Source organism: Madurella fahalii, assembly GCF_045866475.1.
Source record: "Madurella fahalii IFM 68171 DNA, scaffold_2, whole genome shotgun sequence".
NCBI lineage: Eukaryota > Fungi > Ascomycota > Sordariomycetes > Sordariales > Madurella > Madurella fahalii.
This window is the reverse complement of record NW_027263972.1, coordinates 602,294-621,539: the sequence shown is the minus strand read 5'-3', so window position 1 is coordinate 621,539 and position 19,246 is coordinate 602,294. Positions and strand designations below refer to the sequence as shown.

General features: G+C 53.9%; 7 protein-coding genes across 7 annotated transcripts; 5 read left to right on the top strand and 2 right to left on the bottom strand.

Annotated features, from left to right (window-relative positions):
- Window positions 1-66: 66 nt before the first annotated feature.
- MFIFM68171_02927 (Cytochrome P450 monooxygenase) lies at window positions 67-1,909 on the top strand (the record flags this gene model as incomplete). Its single annotated transcript, XM_071058349.1, has 4 exons — window positions 67-141; window positions 275-1,384; window positions 1,484-1,668; window positions 1,735-1,909. The coding sequence occupies 4 exons, from the start codon at window positions 67-69 to the stop codon at window positions 1,907-1,909; spliced, it is 1,545 nt and encodes a 514-aa protein (XP_070914450.1).
- A 188-nt stretch (window positions 1,910-2,097) lies between these two features.
- On the bottom strand, window positions 2,098-3,780 carry MFIFM68171_02926 (FAD-linked oxidoreductase azaL; the record flags this gene model as incomplete). The annotated part of the gene is made up of 3 exons (XM_071058348.1): window positions 2,098-2,353; window positions 2,450-3,215; window positions 3,327-3,780. 3 exons carry the CDS (start codon window positions 3,778-3,780, stop codon window positions 2,098-2,100), a joined length of 1,476 nt encoding a protein of 491 aa, XP_070914449.1.
- Window positions 3,781-5,711: 1,931 nt separating this feature from the next.
- MFIFM68171_02925 (SMP-30/Gluconolactonase/LRE-like region domain-containing protein) lies at window positions 5,712-6,719 on the top strand (the record flags this gene model as incomplete). Its single annotated transcript, XM_071058347.1, has 1 exon — window positions 5,712-6,719. The coding sequence occupies one exon, from the start codon at window positions 5,712-5,714 to the stop codon at window positions 6,717-6,719; it is 1,008 nt and encodes a 335-aa protein (XP_070914448.1).
- Window positions 6,720-7,123: 404 nt separating this feature from the next.
- Window positions 7,124-7,989, top strand: MFIFM68171_02924 (Nucleoside-diphosphate-sugar epimerase; the record flags this gene model as incomplete). Its single annotated transcript, XM_071058346.1, has 3 exons — window positions 7,124-7,362; window positions 7,434-7,647; window positions 7,717-7,989. 3 exons carry the CDS (start codon window positions 7,124-7,126, stop codon window positions 7,987-7,989), a joined length of 726 nt encoding a protein of 241 aa, XP_070914447.1.
- A 563-nt stretch (window positions 7,990-8,552) lies between these two features.
- Window positions 8,553-10,078, top strand: MFIFM68171_02923 (uncharacterized protein; the record flags this gene model as incomplete). Its single annotated transcript, XM_071058345.1, has 4 exons — window positions 8,553-8,853; window positions 8,945-9,071; window positions 9,151-9,695; window positions 9,774-10,078. The coding sequence occupies 4 exons, from the start codon at window positions 8,553-8,555 to the stop codon at window positions 10,076-10,078; spliced, it is 1,278 nt and encodes a 425-aa protein (XP_070914446.1).
- A 3,777-nt stretch (window positions 10,079-13,855) lies between these two features.
- Window positions 13,856-14,875, bottom strand: MFIFM68171_02922 (Nucleoside-diphosphate-sugar epimerase; the record flags this gene model as incomplete). Its single annotated transcript, XM_071058344.1, has 1 exon — window positions 13,856-14,875. The coding sequence occupies one exon, from the start codon at window positions 14,873-14,875 to the stop codon at window positions 13,856-13,858; it is 1,020 nt and encodes a 339-aa protein (XP_070914445.1).
- A 1,216-nt stretch (window positions 14,876-16,091) lies between these two features.
- On the top strand, window positions 16,092-18,716 carry MFIFM68171_02921 (Heterokaryon incompatibility domain-containing protein; the record flags this gene model as incomplete). The annotated part of the gene is made up of 1 exon (XM_071058343.1): window positions 16,092-18,716. The coding sequence occupies one exon, from the start codon at window positions 16,092-16,094 to the stop codon at window positions 18,714-18,716; it is 2,625 nt and encodes an 874-aa protein (XP_070914444.1).
- Window positions 18,717-19,246: the final 530 nt, after the last annotated feature.

The window sequence follows — 19,246 nt, the reverse complement described above, 5'->3', positions numbered from 1 at the left end:
GCCCTGTGAGCTCGGTCTGATTGTTTCCAATTTTCTCAAGCCAGACCGAATCAAACACACGGCACCATGACAGTAGGCCCTGGATACTCCGTCCTTCCAAGCACCGAGTACATCGGGTTCTGCATGGGAGCATATGCCCTGGTGAGCATCCACGACCCGCCCCCTGTTGTAGAGGATAAGTTAGCACTCCTAGTAGCTTGGGAGATCTGGGGATGGATACACAGTAAGCATGGAATAACAGAAGAAAGGCTGATGTGTTAAACGTGTTGGATAGTACTGTGTCCTGTCGGCCGTCTACCTCATCTTTTTCCATCCCCTGGCCAAGTTTCCCGGGCCAAAATTGTGGGCGGTCTCGCGGATACCCTGGGCGCGCCATGTCATCAAAGGGGACCTGTGGCAAGCCCTCGGCCGGTTACATGAAGAGTACGGTCCGGTCGTGCGTATAGCGCCCGATGAGATCACCACCATCTCGCCCGGCGCATGGAAGGACATATACGTGTCCAAGCCCTTGCTTCCCAAAGACCCGTACAGCCAGACACCGCCTCTCAACGGTGCACACTCGCTGTTCACAGCGGCCGATGACACGCACAGGCGCATCCGCGGAGCCATCGTAAATGCCTTCTCGGACAAGGCGCTGCGTGACCAATCACCCATCATCGAGAGGCACGCCAGCCAGCTTATCGAGCGGCTGCGACGCGAGATCGGCAAGCGCGCAGATGAGGTGGTTGATTTGCAACGGCTCTTTGGCGCTGCCACCTTTGACACGGTCACGGATCTCAGCTTCGGCGAGTCATTTGACGTGCTAAAGGATGACAACGAGAACTCGTGGACCGAGGCCTTCTTCTTCCACGCCAAGTTTAGCGCCATCCGCAACTGTCTATCCCGTTTCGCGCCACTCGACATATTCTTGGGCCTGTTCCTGCTCGGTAAGACGCGGAAGACGCGCAACCGGAATCAGCGCCTCGCAACCGCAAAGATCGAGCGGCGCTTGGCCAAGGGGGATATGACGGGAGTTCGGTCCGATTTTCTCACTCCCGTCGTCGGCCGCATCGACGAGAGTGGGAAGAAGGGCGTCACCAAGAAGGAGCTGATCACCAACGGCCTGGCATTTGTCATTGCTGATTGCCAGCTGACGACGGTGGCGCTCTCTACGGGTGCCTTCCTGCTTCATCGTGACTTGTCAAAGTGGCAGCGTCTGGTCGATGAGATCCGAGGCCGCTTCACAAGCGAGTCAGACATTACAGTGCCGTCAACTCAGGGTCTTTCTTACCTCGAAGCAGTCATCGATGAGACAATCCGGATCCGGCACCCAACTCCAATCAGTCTTCCGAGGGTGACTCCTCGCGAGGGCAGGATAATTGGTGGCCAATACGTTCCTGGAAGCGTGAGTCCTCTGTTAATCAACGTCATTCAGTATTTTGGCGTACATACAAGGTATATACAGTAGTACTGTACATGTGCTTACAGGCCGTGTTCTACCTAGACGGTCGTCGGAATCAATCTGCAAAACATCCAAAACAGCGCCACCCTATGGGTCGACCCCGATGGATTCCACCCGGAGCGTTTCTTGGCCCCGTCACACCCATTCTACGACGGCCGCTTCGAAAAGGACGTCAAAGAAGCCTATATGCCCTTCTCTACGGGCCCGCGCAATTGCATTGCCTCAAAGTAAGGACACGAGACTTAGCTGTTCACAGACCCGGTATAAACCGCTGCTGACATGGCATTTTGCAGGATGTTTCTTGCCCAAGCGCGTGTGATCCTGGCCAGACTCGCGTGGGCGTTCGATCTGAGTCTCGTTGAAGGACAGGATAGCTGGCTGGACCAAAAGGCATATTTGGTGTTTGAGCCCAAGCCGCTGTACTTTGAGCTCCGTCCCCGTCGTGCAACCGAACCAAACGCGTCTTGAATTCCTAAGAAGATACAGATTCCCCTTACATTCAAGGAAACAATGGGAAAAATATGAAAGAAAGACATCTACTACATTTGAAATGATCCGTAGCCAATTCCCGGTCGTTAACCTTTTTTTTTTTTTTTTTTTTCCCTTCCTTGTTCCTTTTTATTATCCTTTTTTCAACTATGATCCCTCTTTGCCATCTAGGGGTATTCCACCGGCACTGCATTATACCATGAGAACAGGGATGCCGGGTCATATATATGCTTGAGCAGCCTCAGAGCCGGCAGCTTCCGTTCAGAATACCACGAGACGGCCGGCTCATCTCCGTGGCCAAAGTGGACGTAGGTCTCAAGGGAGCTGCTTCCGCTGCCTCGCTGGAAGCGGTCACGCAGCTCCCTAGCAAAGTCGTTCAGCCCAGGTACGTGGTCGGCGCTCGGGGAGAAGGCATTGATTTGGCTGTACGCGTGTATTAGTAATCATGGCATGGAAACCTTTTTCTCTTTCTCTTTTTCCTTTTTTTTTTTTTTTTTTTTTTTGGTAGAAGTCACTCACATAAAAACCGTGGGGTTACGATATGGGAATGCAGAAGAATCATCGGCGTGTTGTTGAAATCCGTATGGTGCGTACTGCGCCCACGTAACAATGAGACTCCGCAGACGTGGCTCTGCTGCCAAGGTGGCCTCCATGTGGCCTACGACGTCAATGAGATTTGGCACGTCCACAGTATACAGATTAACCGAGTACGGAACAAATTGGGCGCCTCGTTGACAGCCGGCCTTCGTGGCCCCGTACACGATCACGTCGGCGACGTCCTCCCAGGCCACGGTCAAGATCTGCAGGTTCTGGGGCTTCAAGTCTAGGAACGGTCTGAGCATCTCGGTGGATTCCGTTTCGGGCCCGGCATAAACGAATCCCACAATAATGACCATGCCGCCCCGCGCCTCTTGGTACCCGACAGACAGGGCGAGGCCGAGCTCCCTGGGCTGGTTGCCGAAAACGGTGCTCAGGACCTCCCACACGGTGCCGTTCAGGTGGCCCGGGAAGATCATGTTGGTGACCACCGTCTGGCCGCCATTGGTAGCTGGGTAGACGCGGTAGGTGAGAGAAGTGACCACGCCGTAGTTGAAGCCGGCACCCTTCAGGCCGTAGAACAGGTCTGGGTGTTCCGTTTCTGATACGGTGAGCAGCTCCCCGGTGCCCGTCACCATCTCAGCCGAGAGCAGTGAGTCGGATGTCGCGCCGTAGAGCCCAGAGTAAGGGCCGATGCCGCCGCCGAGAGTAACGCCGGCGAAGCCGACGCAGGTACACATTCCTACCGCTACGCACCAGGAAAACGGACCAATCATGAGCTGTCAGTTGCAACTTGACCAACAAACGAAAAAAAAAAAAAAAAAAAAAAAAAAAAACGGGATGAAGTAGTACCACGTACGCAACTCTTTCCCCGCGGCATACAAGGCCCTCGTGACGTCGTCACTGCGTGCGGACCCACCGATCGTCATGGTGTTGGCGGCGGCGTCAATGGCAATCGAATCAAAGTTGCCAAGGTCGATGTCGATGCCACCACGCAGCCGGTTCAGGGTCCACGTGTATCCGTGGCCGCCGCCGGTAGCCAGGAGGGAAACATTGTTGCGCAGGGCGTACCACACCACCTGGCTCACATCCGCCGCGGAAACCGGCTTCACGGCGACGTCAAACGACGGCGGCCTGCTGATAGAGAAACGCTGCACAAAGTCGGTGTGGTAAGAGGCATCTGATGTCATGACGATTTGGGACTGTGGTGACAGCAAGGCTCTGAGATCGCCGGCAATTGCCTGGGGATCAGAAACGGCTCGTGCGAGATGCAGGTACGCAAATCCTGCTAGAAGCGGCCAAAGACCAGCCATTTTGGCGTAGAGCGCAGGTTTGCGCGTTGCAAGTTGCAGGCTGAAGTGGAGGTTGCAAGGGGATGACGGATGCTGTTGATCTGCCAACAAAACTACCGCACTCTAGGCTGGTATTCAATTTGTTACAGGTAGTGAAAAAGTCGGTAGCTTAGGTGCCTAATCCAGGCATCATCTGTTGGTTTTTTTTTTTTTTTTTGCCCATCTCATCGTTGAGGCTGAGAGTCTCTTCGCCACTCAAGCAATCTTTGTGGGCGCTGTCTGCCTAGGGCCGTGTGCGGAACCCCAATACCGTAAAGTTAGGTATCCGGCTACTGGACTAAAATAAGGCATCCAGCGATTCCCAAATTGCTGCGTTGATTGCCCCCAACTCGGGGTGCTGCAGTGCTACCCGTGGTTCCCCCGCCCGTGCATTGAGAAGCGCGCGCAACCGACATGGCGCCCAAAGATTCAGTTGGAGTGGAAGTGGAAACATCGCATCGCCCAGGCGAATGCGAGTGGATTCCTTAAGTAAGGTGCCCCATCTATACTCTGGGTCAGCTAGGGACGGACAGGGAAGGAGAAGAGAAGAACTGATGTGGGTAGTCGGCTAGGCCCTGGGCGATGTGCCGCATCGGCGCTGCTGACACAGCGCCACACCTCACACGTACCCGACATCCCCGCCGATTTCGCAGCCGAGTCAAAGGTCCTGAAACTGGGGTGTGGTCCGCGAAAGCGAGAGATGTAGGAAAGGGGCAGAGACGGGGAGGGAGGGGTTCAATCTCGGCGCAGAGCATCCGGACCGGGCCAAGGCCTCTGGGCGCGCGAGCGTAGCAATGCATCTCCAGTGGGTGTGACTGCATCCGTACTGTGGCCCCAGATCGCTTCAGACTGGTGCAGACACAGTATGCGCGCATTTAATAACACCCGATCTATTACTTGAACCGCAAGCCCTGCAGGACGGACGGGACGCAAATTATTCCTCTTGCAGGATAGCAGGCGCAGCTGCGCCGCAATGGGACTGGCAGCCCGCAAATCTGCGACCACTGCACCACCAGGTAGTCCAGTTGTCCCTGTGTCTTCGCCGTCCCCCAGCGACTCTCCGAGGAGCTGCTTCCGCACGTGGGGAAAGGCAACGGCGGGTCACATTTCTATTCAAGTTGAACCATTTCAGGTTTGTAACGTCGCCGTGTCGGCGCGGATGTTAGTTAACCTCACTCACTTGGTCAGAGACACACAGGATGGGCTCAGCATATTGTACCCTGAGACCACCGTGCCCTGCTCAAGCACGGTAAGACTCTCACGCCGAGTCAGTCCTTTACCTGATGCTGGGACAAGCTAGGTTGGGGAGGACTTTTGGAACTTTCGACATGGGCTTCGAGAAGGACACAACCTTCCATGCACGGATGATCTTTTACGCATGCCCCTCAGCGGAAGTATTGTTTCGCAATGATCCCCCTACAGTGTGGGCTTTTCCAGAAGCGTTCCATGGCCCGCTTTTGCGTTCCCTGTAGGCTCATCATTCCCAGACTATCGGGTCAATATAGCTGAATCACAGCTCAGCTTTCCCATCCCATGACCCACCGTGGCTTGATCCATCCCGCCCGTTCTTCTCGAGTTGGCTGTTGGCTTGTCCGCCGAGCCCAGTACACGTACTCTCGGCCGGCCCGCAAAGCAGCATTCTATCGATCATGGCTCCCCCAAGAGGTACGTCTTGTCGCAAACTGTGAGCATGGGTCATGCTCTGATAATTGCCGCCACGGCGTCGTTCTATTTGCACATATGGTATTGTTGCGCAGCTGCCACTGTCACGCGGCTGGGACAACAGTGCTACTTAATGGATCCAGTGTTCCTGTGTGTTCCACCCGTTCCACGGATCGCCGAAACAAAGGACCTTAAGGCTTAGGTTTTAAGCCCAATTTACCCTTCCGCTGCAGCCCGGCTCAAGTTCCATAATGCACCGTTTGCTGGTTCTCCTCCGGGTGCTCCTGTCGCTGGCCAGCCTTGTCGAGCTTGCCGCGTGCGGGAAGAGGAGCACGCCTTCGCCCGTCACCTCTATCTACCAGTTCCCTGACGACACCTTCATCGAGAACCTATTCGCCCTGCCTTCCGGACACATTCTTCTCACCACCTTTAACTCGGGCAACCTGCTGTCTATTGATCCCCGAGCGACAACCCCAACACCCCAAAACATAGCCAAGCTCGGCGATGCGACCGGGCTAACGGCGATTGCTGCCCTCCCTTTAAATCTCTATGCCGTTGCCGGTGGCATCCATGGACCGTTCAGCTTCGTCAACAACACCATGGCACTTTATGTTGTGCTGGTGATGGGCCACCAATTGGCAAGCATTGTGGTCGCATCGATTCCCGTCCCAGGCACAATGATGATGAACGGCCTGGCTGCGCTGCCGCATCGGCCCTTCACCGTCCTCAGTGCGGATTCCATCGGCGGCCGGCTGCTGCGGATCAACACCGTCACGCGTCAGGTTGACGTCGCATGGACCGATGCGGCCTTCGGGAGCGGCGGCAACCCGAACATGCCGCTCGGCATCAACGGTCTCAAGATTGTTGGCGACTGGCTCTACTTTACCAACTCGGGACGCGGCACGTTTGCCCGCGTCCCCATCGACCATAACGGCAACAAGGTCGGCAGCATCCAGGTCATCGCAACTCTGCCGACGCCGGCCAACATGACAAATGCGTATGACGACTTTGACTTTGATCGCTGTGGCAATGCCTATGTTGCTTTGCATTCCTCATCGGTTGTCAAGATTACTCCGAGCGGCCAGCAAACCGTGGTTGCCGGTGGCCCCGGCGCCATTCCAAAACTGAAGTCGCCAACCTCGGTGTCGACGGCGCCTGACGGGAAATCGATTTATATCTCCACGGGCGGCGGCGAGTTTGAAGGCCCCACCATAACAGGCGGCCAGGTGCTCGAGCTCGAACTGCCCTCTAATTGCTAATATCCGAGTCACGAAATGTTAATGTTTGAAAAGACGTCATGAGTCATGACTTGTTTTTCCCCTTGCAGAGTCCCAGCTTTCCTGTACAGCGTCAAATTACCTACCCAAGGTACCTTACCTTACGTGCATGAATGAACGTTGTGCAACCATTCGACAGAGCCAGTCACTAATAACGGCCGCTGCGCGTCGCAGCCGAACCAATGCACTGTGGTCTCTTCCGCAAGGCACCTAACCGGGGGCCTGTAATAATGGAACCGAGGTATTTAGGCTGCCTGGTCCGCAGCTCCCGCAGCGTCGACCCCAAAAACTGAGAGGTGCCCCTCCCGAATCCCACATCCCGTGTCGTCAGCCACTGCATCCCACACACCTCCGATCTGGGCTAGCGGGAACATCGTCCTTGAACCATGAAGCTGATAGTCGCCGGATCCACGGGCTTCGTAGCGACCGAGGTCATCCGTCAAGCCCTGTCAAATCCAGCCATTACCTCCATCGTTGCGCTGGGTCGTCGCCCGGCGCCCGAGCCGCAGACCACGGGGCCAACCGCCGACACCACCAAGCTTAAGTCGGTTATCCTCGATGACTTTGACAAGGACTACCCCGAAAATGTAAAGAAGGAGTTGTCCGGAGCTGATGCTTGTATCTGGTACTGTAACCCGCTAGTTTCGTCCTCTCTTGCCTTCCCGGCTGACTCGGCTGGTTATCTGAACTTCATAGGACTATCGCTATCACTCCGTCGCAGCTTAAAACGACGCCCTGGGAACAGACAGTCAAAGTCTGCCGCGATTACGCCATCCGCGGTATCGAAACCATTTCCCAGCTGCCCCGCGAGGGCAAAGGGCCTCTACGCTTTGTCTACATCAGCGGGAACAATGCCGAGCGAGACCAGAGCAAGAAGCCCATGATACTGGGCGACTACTGTCTCCTGCGTGTATAACTTCCCCTGCCCTATACTTGAGCCTTAGTCATCTATTGATCCTTACCTACTCCATATATATAGGGCGAAGCCGAAGCGCGTATCCTTGAGTATGCCAAGCAGTCTCACGGTACTGTTGAGGCCTGCATAGCCAAACCCGGTCTGATCAACGGGCCCGGCAGGTCGGCACCAATTCTGCAACGCATCTTCTTGACGGTCATTGGCTTGCCAAAGATTCACGTCAGCGACATCTCGGCGGCGCTGGTGCATCAAGTAGTGAATGGGTTTGAGAAGGACACGTTGTTCAGTGACGATATGGTGAGGATCGCTAGGAAGGCTGGGGGCGAGGGGAAGTAGATATTTGGTTGCGTACGGCGTGTGCTTGTGTAATATGGACACCTTAAGTAGGTAGGTAATGGTTTATCCTGCGCCCGTAGGCGACGCTATCTAGGATCCCTCAAGATAATCCCAAACCGTGTAGCTCGTAGGTAGAGTACCGTTCGCTTTATAATTAGGGCGTCGGATACCAAATCCATGATTACAATATATAACTAAGTCCAGACGAGGACGGTCTACAGAGCCATAATAAATATGTGTAATCCCATCAGAGTCGAAAACGCGGCCACCCCTCGCCGGGTCTACCCTACCCACCTTCTCCTGCAGCGCCGAGCTCTCTGGCTGCCAACTCCAATTCGGAATCCGGAAGCCGGTGTAACCCCGTATCCGTACTACAAAGCGTACTATCCACCTCACTGGCTCGCTTGAGAGCCCAGGTTACCCCGACGGTAGCAGCTACGTACTATAAAATAAACACGGTCGCAGCTTTAAGCCCTTGACAACAAAAGCACACACCCAGACCCAGCAGCGTCACGTATGCGGAGAAAACTTATTTGGGGCCGCAAACTCAAACCACTCTGAAAATGGCTCGAAATAACGAACGGCTGAGTAAAGAGCTCGAACCTCTCTGTAAAAACCTCACGGATGCAGTATCAGGCCTGGGCTCTAGCGGCGGCCGTGAGTCTGTCATCAGCGCAGCCAAGGCCATCATCCACGCAGCCCAAGACGCTCAAGAGCTGTACGTCCATTTCGCCGTCAACAAGTGTGAGATCATCGTGATGCGCCTTTTCCTCAAATGGGAGGTGTTTCAAGGGATCCCGCTACAAGGCTCCATCTCCTTCTCGGAGCTCGCGGCCAAGATCGGGGCCGAGGTTGGGCTGATTGGTAAGCGTTTTCTTCAGCTTCAAGCTGCCCATTTCCAGTTGAGAGCGGACGGAACCATATTGACTAAGCCGACCTTCTCTCAACGCGAAAGCCCGCCTATCGAGAATGCTCATCGCTTCCGGCATGCTCTCCCTCGCGGGCAAAGACCAAGTCGCGCATACCCACCGATCCAGGATGATCGCAGAGGACCCTCTCTTCCGCTCAACAGCCAAACTCATGTACGTCACTAGAACATGATCCTTCCCTCCCTTCCCTCCTCTTTTCATAATGCCCTAACCGAAGGCGGAAAAAAAAAAGCCTCTACGAGGATTTCCCCCAAGCCGCCGGCACGCCAGAGTATTTCGAGCACTACGGCCGGCGCGAGCCGGCCGGCAAGGCGCATACCCCCTACGGCTTCCGCAAGGGCCAGCCGGAAAAGACAGTCTTCGAGCTCATGGGCGAGCAACCGCAGCTGGTGCAGATCTTCATGGAGGCCATGGTGCGCACCCAGGAGTTCCTGAGCACGAGCCACTACGACGTGTCCTGGATCGTCGCAGCGGAGAATGACGACGACGACGGCGATGATAATGATGATGATGATGACGATGATGACAGGCCGCTGCTCGTGGACGTTGGCGGCGGCGCGGGCCAGGCGCTCAGGGACATCCTCTCGCGGACACCCGGTTTGCCGAGGGAGCGGTGCGTGCTGCAGGACAGGGCTGAGGTTATTGAGCGCAACAAGAAGACAGGCGGAGGGGACCCTGAGCTGTCCGGGGTGAGGATGATGGCGGTCGATTTTCATCAGGAGCAGCCTATTAAAGGGACGCTCACTTTGCATTATCTCTTTCAATCCCTCTCCCTTTGTTTTCTTTTTCTTTCTCTCCCTTTTTTTTTTCCCCTCCGGTTCCGGATAACTAGCTGTGGCTAACTGTAATACTTAGGTGCGAGAGCATATCTCATCCGTCGGTGTCTGCATGATTACGGGGACAAGGAGTGCGCGGGCATCTTGCGGCAGATTGAGGGCGCCATGGACAATGACAGCAGGCTGTTGATCATGGAGATGGTGCTGCTGCCGGATTCCCCTCCGTTTTGCTACGCTATGGACATGGCTATGATGGGCATCGCGGGCAAGGAGAGGACCCTGGACGATTGGGAGGCTCTTACCGCAGAGGCTGGGTTGAAGATCAGCAAGGTTGTGCCAGCGCATGGTATTGGCTTGTCGGTGCTTGAATGTGTCAAGGGCTAAAGGCGTGTGTCGCCTAACGGAAACTACCCGACCTTAAGTAAGGTTGTATATGGATACCTTGGATGAATCCACCCTGCGTTTTCTTCGAGATGCTCGTGGTGTCTTATTCCATTGCCAGTCCATCGGGCAATGTCTCTCCGCCCCGAAAAGTGAAAACAGACATTCTGCGTGATGGACATCATTCCGAGTTGCTTTTTCTCCGTCTTGCATGTCCGTTACCTTAACCGCCAATTTACGATAGAATTCGTAATGCTCGTAAGTGGGCGCTATATTAGAACCTCCCAAGTTGTCGAATATCACCATCCGAGAGGTCAAGAACTTGACAGTTAGATAGACAGGTCACTAGTGGAGAAAGGCGTTGGAATCTTGCGCGCTGCCCATAATAACCCACGCCGTCAAGGTTGGAATATCAGCCTCCGGAACGCTCTTCCAAATGTCCTGTTGAAGGCCATAATTACCGCATCTGAAGAACACCCAACTTCGGTACAACTGGATCGCCTTCTTGCCCATTCAGCGGTACACCCGTGATATTCTGTTTTTCCGACCTCGAGCGTTTCAATATAATGAAGCTTTCGAAGATGCCAGTTTCGGAGTCCATGACGGGAGAGATGAGCATCCCTAATAGATTGACTGTCATCCCCCCACCATTCCATGATCACCGAGGGTCACCCATGGTACTCAATGAGGACGACGAAGCCGCACGGAAGCAATATCTATCGAAAGGTTACCACGCGGCCCACTTACCTGTCCTCAAGCGCCTTGGTGTCACCGAAATGTCACCCGATGCCTTCCTTGATGCGATGGAGGCCATGATCGCCGCAGCACCGGTCACGTACTATGCCCGGCCCGTTCAGTGACACACCCGTCTCGCCACCGAGCTCTCATCCATTCTCTCAGCAAACTCAAGCTACCTTGGGCGTGTAGAAACACTCCCGCTGATACCACTAGCCGATGGGCGGCGGGTCAGTGGACGGGATCGTATCGCTGTCTTCGCCAGTACCACGGCAGAAACTCGGTTCCCGTTCCAAATGGCATCGATATTGGTGAGGTAATATATCCCGCAATCAGAGACCCCATCCGGAGGCTTCTCTTTAGCACGCTTGAAGTAGGCGAGCTGGGCCATGATTCGATCTGCGACCGGCTCGTAGCCTTGCATGAACGGGGTGACTTTGACCCCATTCAAACACAACAGCGACGCTCATCTCCCACGTGGCTTACATGTATCACTCTGGCTACAATAACCACGTAACGGCGACCTCTGGTTCACTGCCGAGGACAGCCGGCCCCGTCGCGGTCGGGAGTTTTATGTCTCCGGAGCTTCAGGGAGGGATGAACGCTCGACTGGTTTCTTCAAGCCATCCAGTTGCTTCATTATGAATACTTGACATTCATCGAGAAAAACCCAGACAACCAAGAGAAGTTTATCGACTGGTTGATTGAGCACTGCATGATCAGTGCGGTTTTGCGGCTGGTCACCGACCTTGAAAGGCCCTTCTTCCGACTATCAACCGAGTTCCGGAATTTCATCCGCGACAACCCGATCGGCGCTCTCACGTTGCTCCGGGATAACTGGCAATAATACAAGGGCTGGCTTATACTACCGTCAAAACCCGAGAAACCCATTGACAGGAAGACACGGATTCAGTCCACGAAAAGTTTGGTGGCTGATATTTCAGAGACAGTCATAACGTCCGGTACCTACTTACCGGACACTCCACTTACCGGACACCCTTTCCCATATATTACCCTGAAAACTAACACGAAATAAACCACAACTCTAAGTAGAGAAAAATAAGCCAAAATTATGGGAGCTATATATAAGTGATATTAATATAAATATATATTTAAAATTACTACGATATCTTATAAGGATTTTAAATCCTAGGTTAAAAAATACTGTTAGTGAGTGTGCTATAATTGCTAATACATACTAACATTTTAGAGAACTTAATGATATAGTGTACTTAACATACATTATCAGCGAAAGTGCTGTATCACTGAAAGTGCTACTAATCCTACCAAAACGCATCTTCTACCTTTTGTCCTACTTCAACCTCTACCACCTACTGTAGGATCAGTTTGATCGATACGACTTGGATTCGGAAGCTCTACTTCAACTAGTGGCCTACTGGGACCTTGATCTTGTTACCCCCCGGGGCACTATTACCTGGGTCCCCCGAGGGGCCCATTGAGGCAGGCCGTCAACCCTTAACCTTATCTAGGCCTCAGGGAATATGCAGTACTCCTATTACGGTATCGAGTAAAAGAGGAAATCGGACCAATACCCCCAGGCCTTCGAGGCCTACACCCACCAACCACAACTACAACAACAACAACAACCCCTGGGATGGAACTGGAAAAAGATGGATAGACAGAGGGTCCAGGCCGAGGCAGCCCTATTGAGTTGGGGAAAACAGTCCCAAGAGGACAGGGTCCCTCTGGTCAGAGGGACACAGTTGCTAAGATGGTGCCCCGGGGGCTGGAACTTGCCGTGGGCCCATTTTTCTTTCGCACTATAAGTAGGGCCGTCCTGGCCATTGCTCCTTAAACAGAACAATCAATTCAACACTCTTTTCCACACCTGTTGCGGGCTCAATTGACGAGTTTTCTTTGCGTGCAAAGCGATTCTCCCTCTGATCAGAGGGAGCTCTACCTGTACATGTTGTTTTGACCTTGTTTAGGCTGCAGGGACCCAATTTGTGGTGGTGTCGCCTGACCTGTCTTGTCTATCTTGGCTGTCTGGCATTTGGCCGTCTTTGCCCTCCCCCTTGTTTTGATGGGCATGTGGGTGTAGATATGTGTTTCTGCACCATTTCAGTACTTGATTAGTATTAGAGGGTCCTAGACCCCCTCCTTCTCGGCTATACATATAAAGACGAGGACAAGCCTCTATACCTTAATTCCCAGTAAGGTGTAAATATAATGGAGCTACGCTACTCTATCTCCAATCTCTACGCTATCGATTTGTAGCTTCGCTCGTATCGATGGGGACTATGTCTCCTATTCCCTATACGGCCGCCGAACTTCTCCGGCTCCGGAAGAACTTGATGTAGCTTCGATCGAATAGCTGTCTCTTATGTGCTCTGACCTATCGTTGAAGGTCTTCGATAAGGGCAATCATTTGCACTTCGCGTTGGTTGGCTATAGCGGCCTATTAGTTGCTTTAGGGTGCTATTCTAAAAAAAGTTTGCCGACTCTGCTCTACTTTACTTTGCTTTAAAGGGTTAACTCAAGGATAATGTAATAGGCTAATAGCAATATATTGCAACTGGTGCTACCTCTACTACGAGAATCCTTGAGTAAAGAAGAAGAGAAAAGAAGAGAAGAGAAAGGTACGAAGACAGCGTCCTTCCTTTATCGGAGGAAGCGACGTAGTCCGGACACGTACTATATACAAAGTGGGAATGGCTTCATCCAGGGGGCTCACATATGGCCGAGGGTTGCCAAGGCCCTCAACGGGCACAGTCTGTTACACTTATACTGATAGAGCTTATATAAGGTGTTCCTGTATGTTGTATAGAGCGGTGGAGCTCGCTAAGTCCACTCTTAAGTGCGATGCAATGTTCTTTACTCATTTCTGGAAGTTGTTCCTTCAAATTCGTATTGAACTGCCAAACCTAGGAGTGTATTGAAAAGTGAGGTTGTGATACTTAAGGCGCAATTGCCGTCTAGTAAATGCGGCGTCGCTTTTACGCGACGTTCTCGTAGTCTATGAAGTTAGGATATATGGCTATATGCGTGAATCAAACTTCACTCGACCCGCGTTCCCAATACCACCTAAACCACCCCTTTGGTTAAGCTCTCAACGTATTCCCTTACCAAGTCATCCGGCCCTTTATCCACCACGAGCCCTAGCCGCAGGGACCTCTCCAGCTCAAAGTCCTGCGGCCAGCTCCTCAGGATCCTCTCCTGCGCATCGTCCGGCACCTCCTTAACCAATGCCAGCTTGTCCTCGCCACCATACTTGGCCAACGCGTCCATGAGTTCCTGGATGCTGACCGAAATCCCCGGAAACATCACGTGGCGCACATGGGGGGGCAGCACGCTGCTGTCCATCCTCAACACGCGCATCAGGTTCTCCGCCACGGTGCTCGGCGCCGTCAAGAAGCTGCGGAAGCTGCGATCTCGGATCGGCACCACGCACTCGCGCCCGTGCATGGGCTCGCGGATGATGCCGCTCAGGAAGCTGCTGGCGGCCTGCGTCGGCTTCCCGGGGCGCACGGAGATGGTGGGGAAGCGCACGATGAACACGTCCAGGAACCCCCGCCGGTGCATCTCGTTCAGATACACCTCGGTCATGAGCTTGTGCGCCCCGTACGTCCCCTGCGGCGTCGGCGTCCAGCCCTCGGGCACCTTACCCCGCCCGCCGTCCGGCAGCGGCTGCCCGTACACGGCCTGTGAGCTGGCGTAGACGACGCGCGCGCCGCGGTGGCGCGGCGACTCGCGCAGCGCCGCCGTCAGCTGCCGCACCGAGTCCACGTTGACGCGCAGTGAGAGGTCGTAGTTGGCTTCGGAGCCCGCTGACATGATGCCGTGGAAGATGAAGACGGCGTGGAGCGGCGGGTGGTCGGTGAGCAGGGCCGAGATGAAGTCGGGCGAGGTGATGTCGCCTTTGACGGGCGTCGCGTGGTGCGGGTACTTGACGCCCGCCGGGATGATCGGATCGGCGAGGTCGGTGAGGATGAGGCGGTATTGGGGTTCGTTGAGGAGGCGGGAGGCGAGGAGGGGCCCGACGAGGCCGCCGGCGCCGGTGATAAGGATGTTGGTGGTGGGGGCGGTGTCGTTGGGGGGGTTCATTGTGGTAGGCTATTACTATATGCTGCTTGATGGTCTATATCGGCAGGCTCAAGATTTCTGACATGTGTGGCTGTTCTGTCACACTTCGAATACTTTCAAACAGCCGTTACGTATTCAGCAATGTCTGGAGTGCGGGGTGGTATTTGGCAAACTGAAGCTATTCAATGAGGGGCTTTCAGGTGGAGTTGATGACAGAAGAGGCGTTGTTCCCTGTTCGTCTTGCATTATCAGCAACCAGGTACTGAATTCGGATTACCACACAACGCTATTGGAGTGTCCACATCTCGGGGAAATGCTGGCGCGAGCGGCCGCAAGTCCTGCGATTCGGCTCGATTCACAAAACGGGTTTCGTATGGTTGTCATGTCAATCACACATGATTCGTTGATCATCTCCATACCCCTTTCTTGTGCGTTCCAGGCCTCCGACCGTTCTCCCGCACGAAGCCAGCAGCCCGGAACCAAGATGGAGCAATGTGTCTACTGAACTTAAGTGAACTTCCTAGACCACTCAACAGTGTGACATTGACTCTGGGGACAAGTCTTGGGGTTTATTACCTCATGCAAAGGATCGATAATTAGCAGTGATTACTAACGAATGAGCACTGCGTTTCTATCAGTTTCCAATCTGAGGCTATCATTGGGCATACGCAACCTGGACGTCTTCCAGTAGCCCAGTGGTAATCAAATCTGGTACAGTACAATGTCACGGTGATTGGTATAATTATGTCCTCCCAGAAGAGATGGGCTACCTTGTAAGGTGGGGGCCCAGTTGTTGGTCCGCCAAGAGTCGAAAGTTAGGCACCAATATCGGGCGGTGCTGGAGGCCTATGAGAGCAGTACAGGGCTTATTACGGCGCAAGCGTCTGCAACTTCATCAACCTCTAAGGCTCCCTCCTTACGTATATTTCTAGCAAGCCGTTCCTTGGTGATAAAGTTTAATTCCGGGTTCTCCTTCCCTTGTTCCGTGGCCTATCCTACTGCCAAGTTCCTATTGATTAGCTGCCTTAATTACCTCCCTCACAAGATGGATCCCTTCATCAACGACCTGATTGCAAAGCACATGTTCCCGTTGATCAGCAATGCAGCTAAAATGATGAAAATCGACTTGGTTCGAGACCCCTTTTCCGACCAATATACCATCCCGCAGTCGAGTCTACCCCGAGATGCCGCACATGACGAAACCCCAGCCCTCTGCGATGCGTGCGACAACATTACCATGGAAGCTCTAGAGAGCCAGCAGGGATACCTCCACTCTGAAGACCTCGAGTCAGTTGTGCGGACCGCGGATCACTGTGCGCTCTGCAAATTAATCCTTCGACAAATGTGCGCAGCCATCAGGTTCCATGTGCAGAGCGACGTGGAGATTACCGATGCCAGGGAGGCTGCCGAGCTTTTCGCTTCCTTCATCACAGAAAAACACCAGATGTTCATGGTAGTCCCGACACCGGTAATTCTACGCCTCGACAATAGCAGGCAGTCGCCTGGAGCAGATTATGTTGCCATCGGGACAAAGCTAGTAGCGTTGTTAGAAGGAGAAGTTGAATTTAAGCTTGGTCTTTTCTGGGGCCGGCTTCTCCTCCACGACAACAAGGATAGTGTGGCACCCCTTAAGCCGAGAGGCACCGATGACGAGGTCCTAGGCCGCCTTGCAGATTGGCTCCGCGCGCGCAGATCTGAAGTGCCCTCCTGGAGCGACGCAGGCGATGACAAACCCCTTCCGAGACGGGTTCTAGACCTCAGCTGCTTCGGCGACGCGCAGCCAGGCCCGAACGCTGCCGACATACGGCTTTTCGAGCCAGCAGCGGGACAATGCGGCCAGTATGTCGCGCTGAGCTACTGCTGGGGAGGCTACACGGAGTGCCGAACCTTGAAGGCGAACCTGGCCGAGAGGCTCGACCGGATCCAATTTGGCCTCTTACCGGAAGTCTACAAGCACGCAGTTAGGGTCACGCGAGGCCTTGGCATCCGGTATCTTTGGATCGATGCCCTGTGCATTATTCAGGACGACGAAGCGGACTGGGTTCGCGAGGCCGCCACCATGTGCGATGTCTACTGGAATACCGTCTGCCGTCTTGCTGTTACGGACAGCAAGCGTCCTACTGAAGGATTCTTTCCGCCAGCGCCTATTGCGGCGTCTGTCAGGGTCCCCAGTCTCGAGGCGGTAGCGCAGAAACGGTGGTATGATGAAAATTGCACAAGCGATTTGGGGGCGACAGCGGATGGGGGTGAGCAAGGAGAAGAAAGTGAAGGGGGTGGAGTAAACGTGGTTTCGGCGTCATTGAAACCCACCTGCCAAATCCGAGACGAGGCGTGTGAAGAAATGTCGTTCAACCAAGACATGACAAGCAACAACACCAAGCAGAGGACGCCTCTGAACCTCAACGTCTTCGTCGATGACGGTGATACATTGGAAAGGATCTCACCGTCCCAACCCCCACCGGACGCGCGAGATATTTGCGCGGCAGACTCGGATGAGGGAGTCACGCCACTGGATAGCCTTGCTGAACGGGGCGAAGATGAACCACTAAACATGATCCTGGATGGGCTCATGGCAAGATTTGACGATATGATGCAAGAGGAGGATAGCCAAGTACAGGCAAAGAAACCGCAAGATGACGTTCCATTGGAGATGTACATCACCTTGCCAAGAGCGTACACGGTCGATGTGGACAGAGGACATCTCAACTCGCGCGGATGGGTTCTCCAGGAGCGCCTTCTAGCCCCCAGAACCATTCATTTTACGAAGCACCATATATATTGCGAGGATCAAGATGACCTCTGCGGTGAGGATTGGATTCGGCGCTACTTTACTTGGCGAAGTGCCATCGACAAGGCTTCCGAGTTCACTCCAATTGAGCTCTTCCCAGAGAGAAGATTTAACTCGGTGGAGAATTTCGGGCAAAACGTTCACGGTGGGGATATCTGGTGGCAAAGAGGAACATACAGAAAGTCGGATAACCACGTCGTTACCGACCCATGGCTGAGAATCTGCGAAATCTATAGCAGGTGCAAGCTCTCGTACGATACCGACAAACTCGCAGCAATGGCAGGGCTGGTGAAGAAGAAGCAGCAACTGACCCACTCCGGGAATACCAACAACTTCCTCGGATTGTGGGAAGAATCGTTGCACGTCGAGCTGGCCTGGGTCGCCAACAAAGTGGCCAAGCTCAAGTTTCTGCGCTCTTTGAACCTGCCGTCCTGGGCTTGGATGGCACACGAAGGCGCCATACGCTTCACGAAGGAAGACCGGAACTTCCGCGACCCGTACCGAGTGCGGCTCTCGCCAGTGGACGAGGTTCACTTGGTTGAGGCCGATGTGCCGGATATGACCACTCCGCTGCCCCTGGCAGAAGCGGCGTCTTTGACAGTCGATGTCACCATTCGCAAACTCGACCAGGTATCGACCGAGACCATTGAGTCTGGAGAGTATGGCAAGACAAGAGAAGAGATGGCGGTATCGACACCTTTCCATTTCGACCCTAGGACCCAGACGATACCCATCCTGCTGCCGGAGCAGAGCGAATGCCAAGAAATTCTTGATAGTGATCAAAAGGTGATTGGTTTCTTGTCCTTTGATGAGGACACCGGACCGACCGGCGACATGTTTTGCGCACATATATCAACATTGTTAGATGAGGCGCATTTCGATGCGATGCGCGCATTTGACAACTCTGAGGTGCAGAGCGTTGACGTACGCCAGTTCCGGACACCTATCCTTGCATATGCTTTGGTTTTGGTTAAAGTGGCTGGGACAGAGAATGAGTATAAAAGGGCTGGTCTTGCCCAGGTGAACTATGATTGGATGGTGAATGGTACGAAGGAGCGAGTGAGATTAGTGTAATTAATCTAACAAGAGCTCCGAGCCATATATAAGCGCCAGGATCCGCGGCTCAAGCGATACCTTGTGGTCCTACGCATCACCTGGCGTCGCAAACTGCCAGTTATTAATAAATTGTGATCATGTTGTTTCCTGGTCACGGTAAGGAAGGCACCCCGGGTCGCTTTCCTGGTGTCGGTGACTTACGGAAAACTGTCCTCATGGGATAGGGTCTGCATTTACTACTAGCTGCAGATCGCAGCGCAAGTAGTGTCTTGCCTAAGACTACAGTTCTGGTGAATTCATTCTCCTTCTCATACGGAATCAACCCCTAAACGGGGCTAAGTCCAGGAGCAGGCATTTTAACCGCTCCTCTTGTGCGTTGGGCGTAATGTGGAGACTTGATGTGTCATCTCCGGTGACGCTGGTGTTTTCAGAGATTACTTTGCCCATAACGCGTCCTGTTGTCGACAGGGCGCGCAGCTGCGTTGTCAGGGACTGGGGTTGCTGGAATCGTGGCTGAGTCACCCATTGCCACGTTCCTTGCCGTTGCT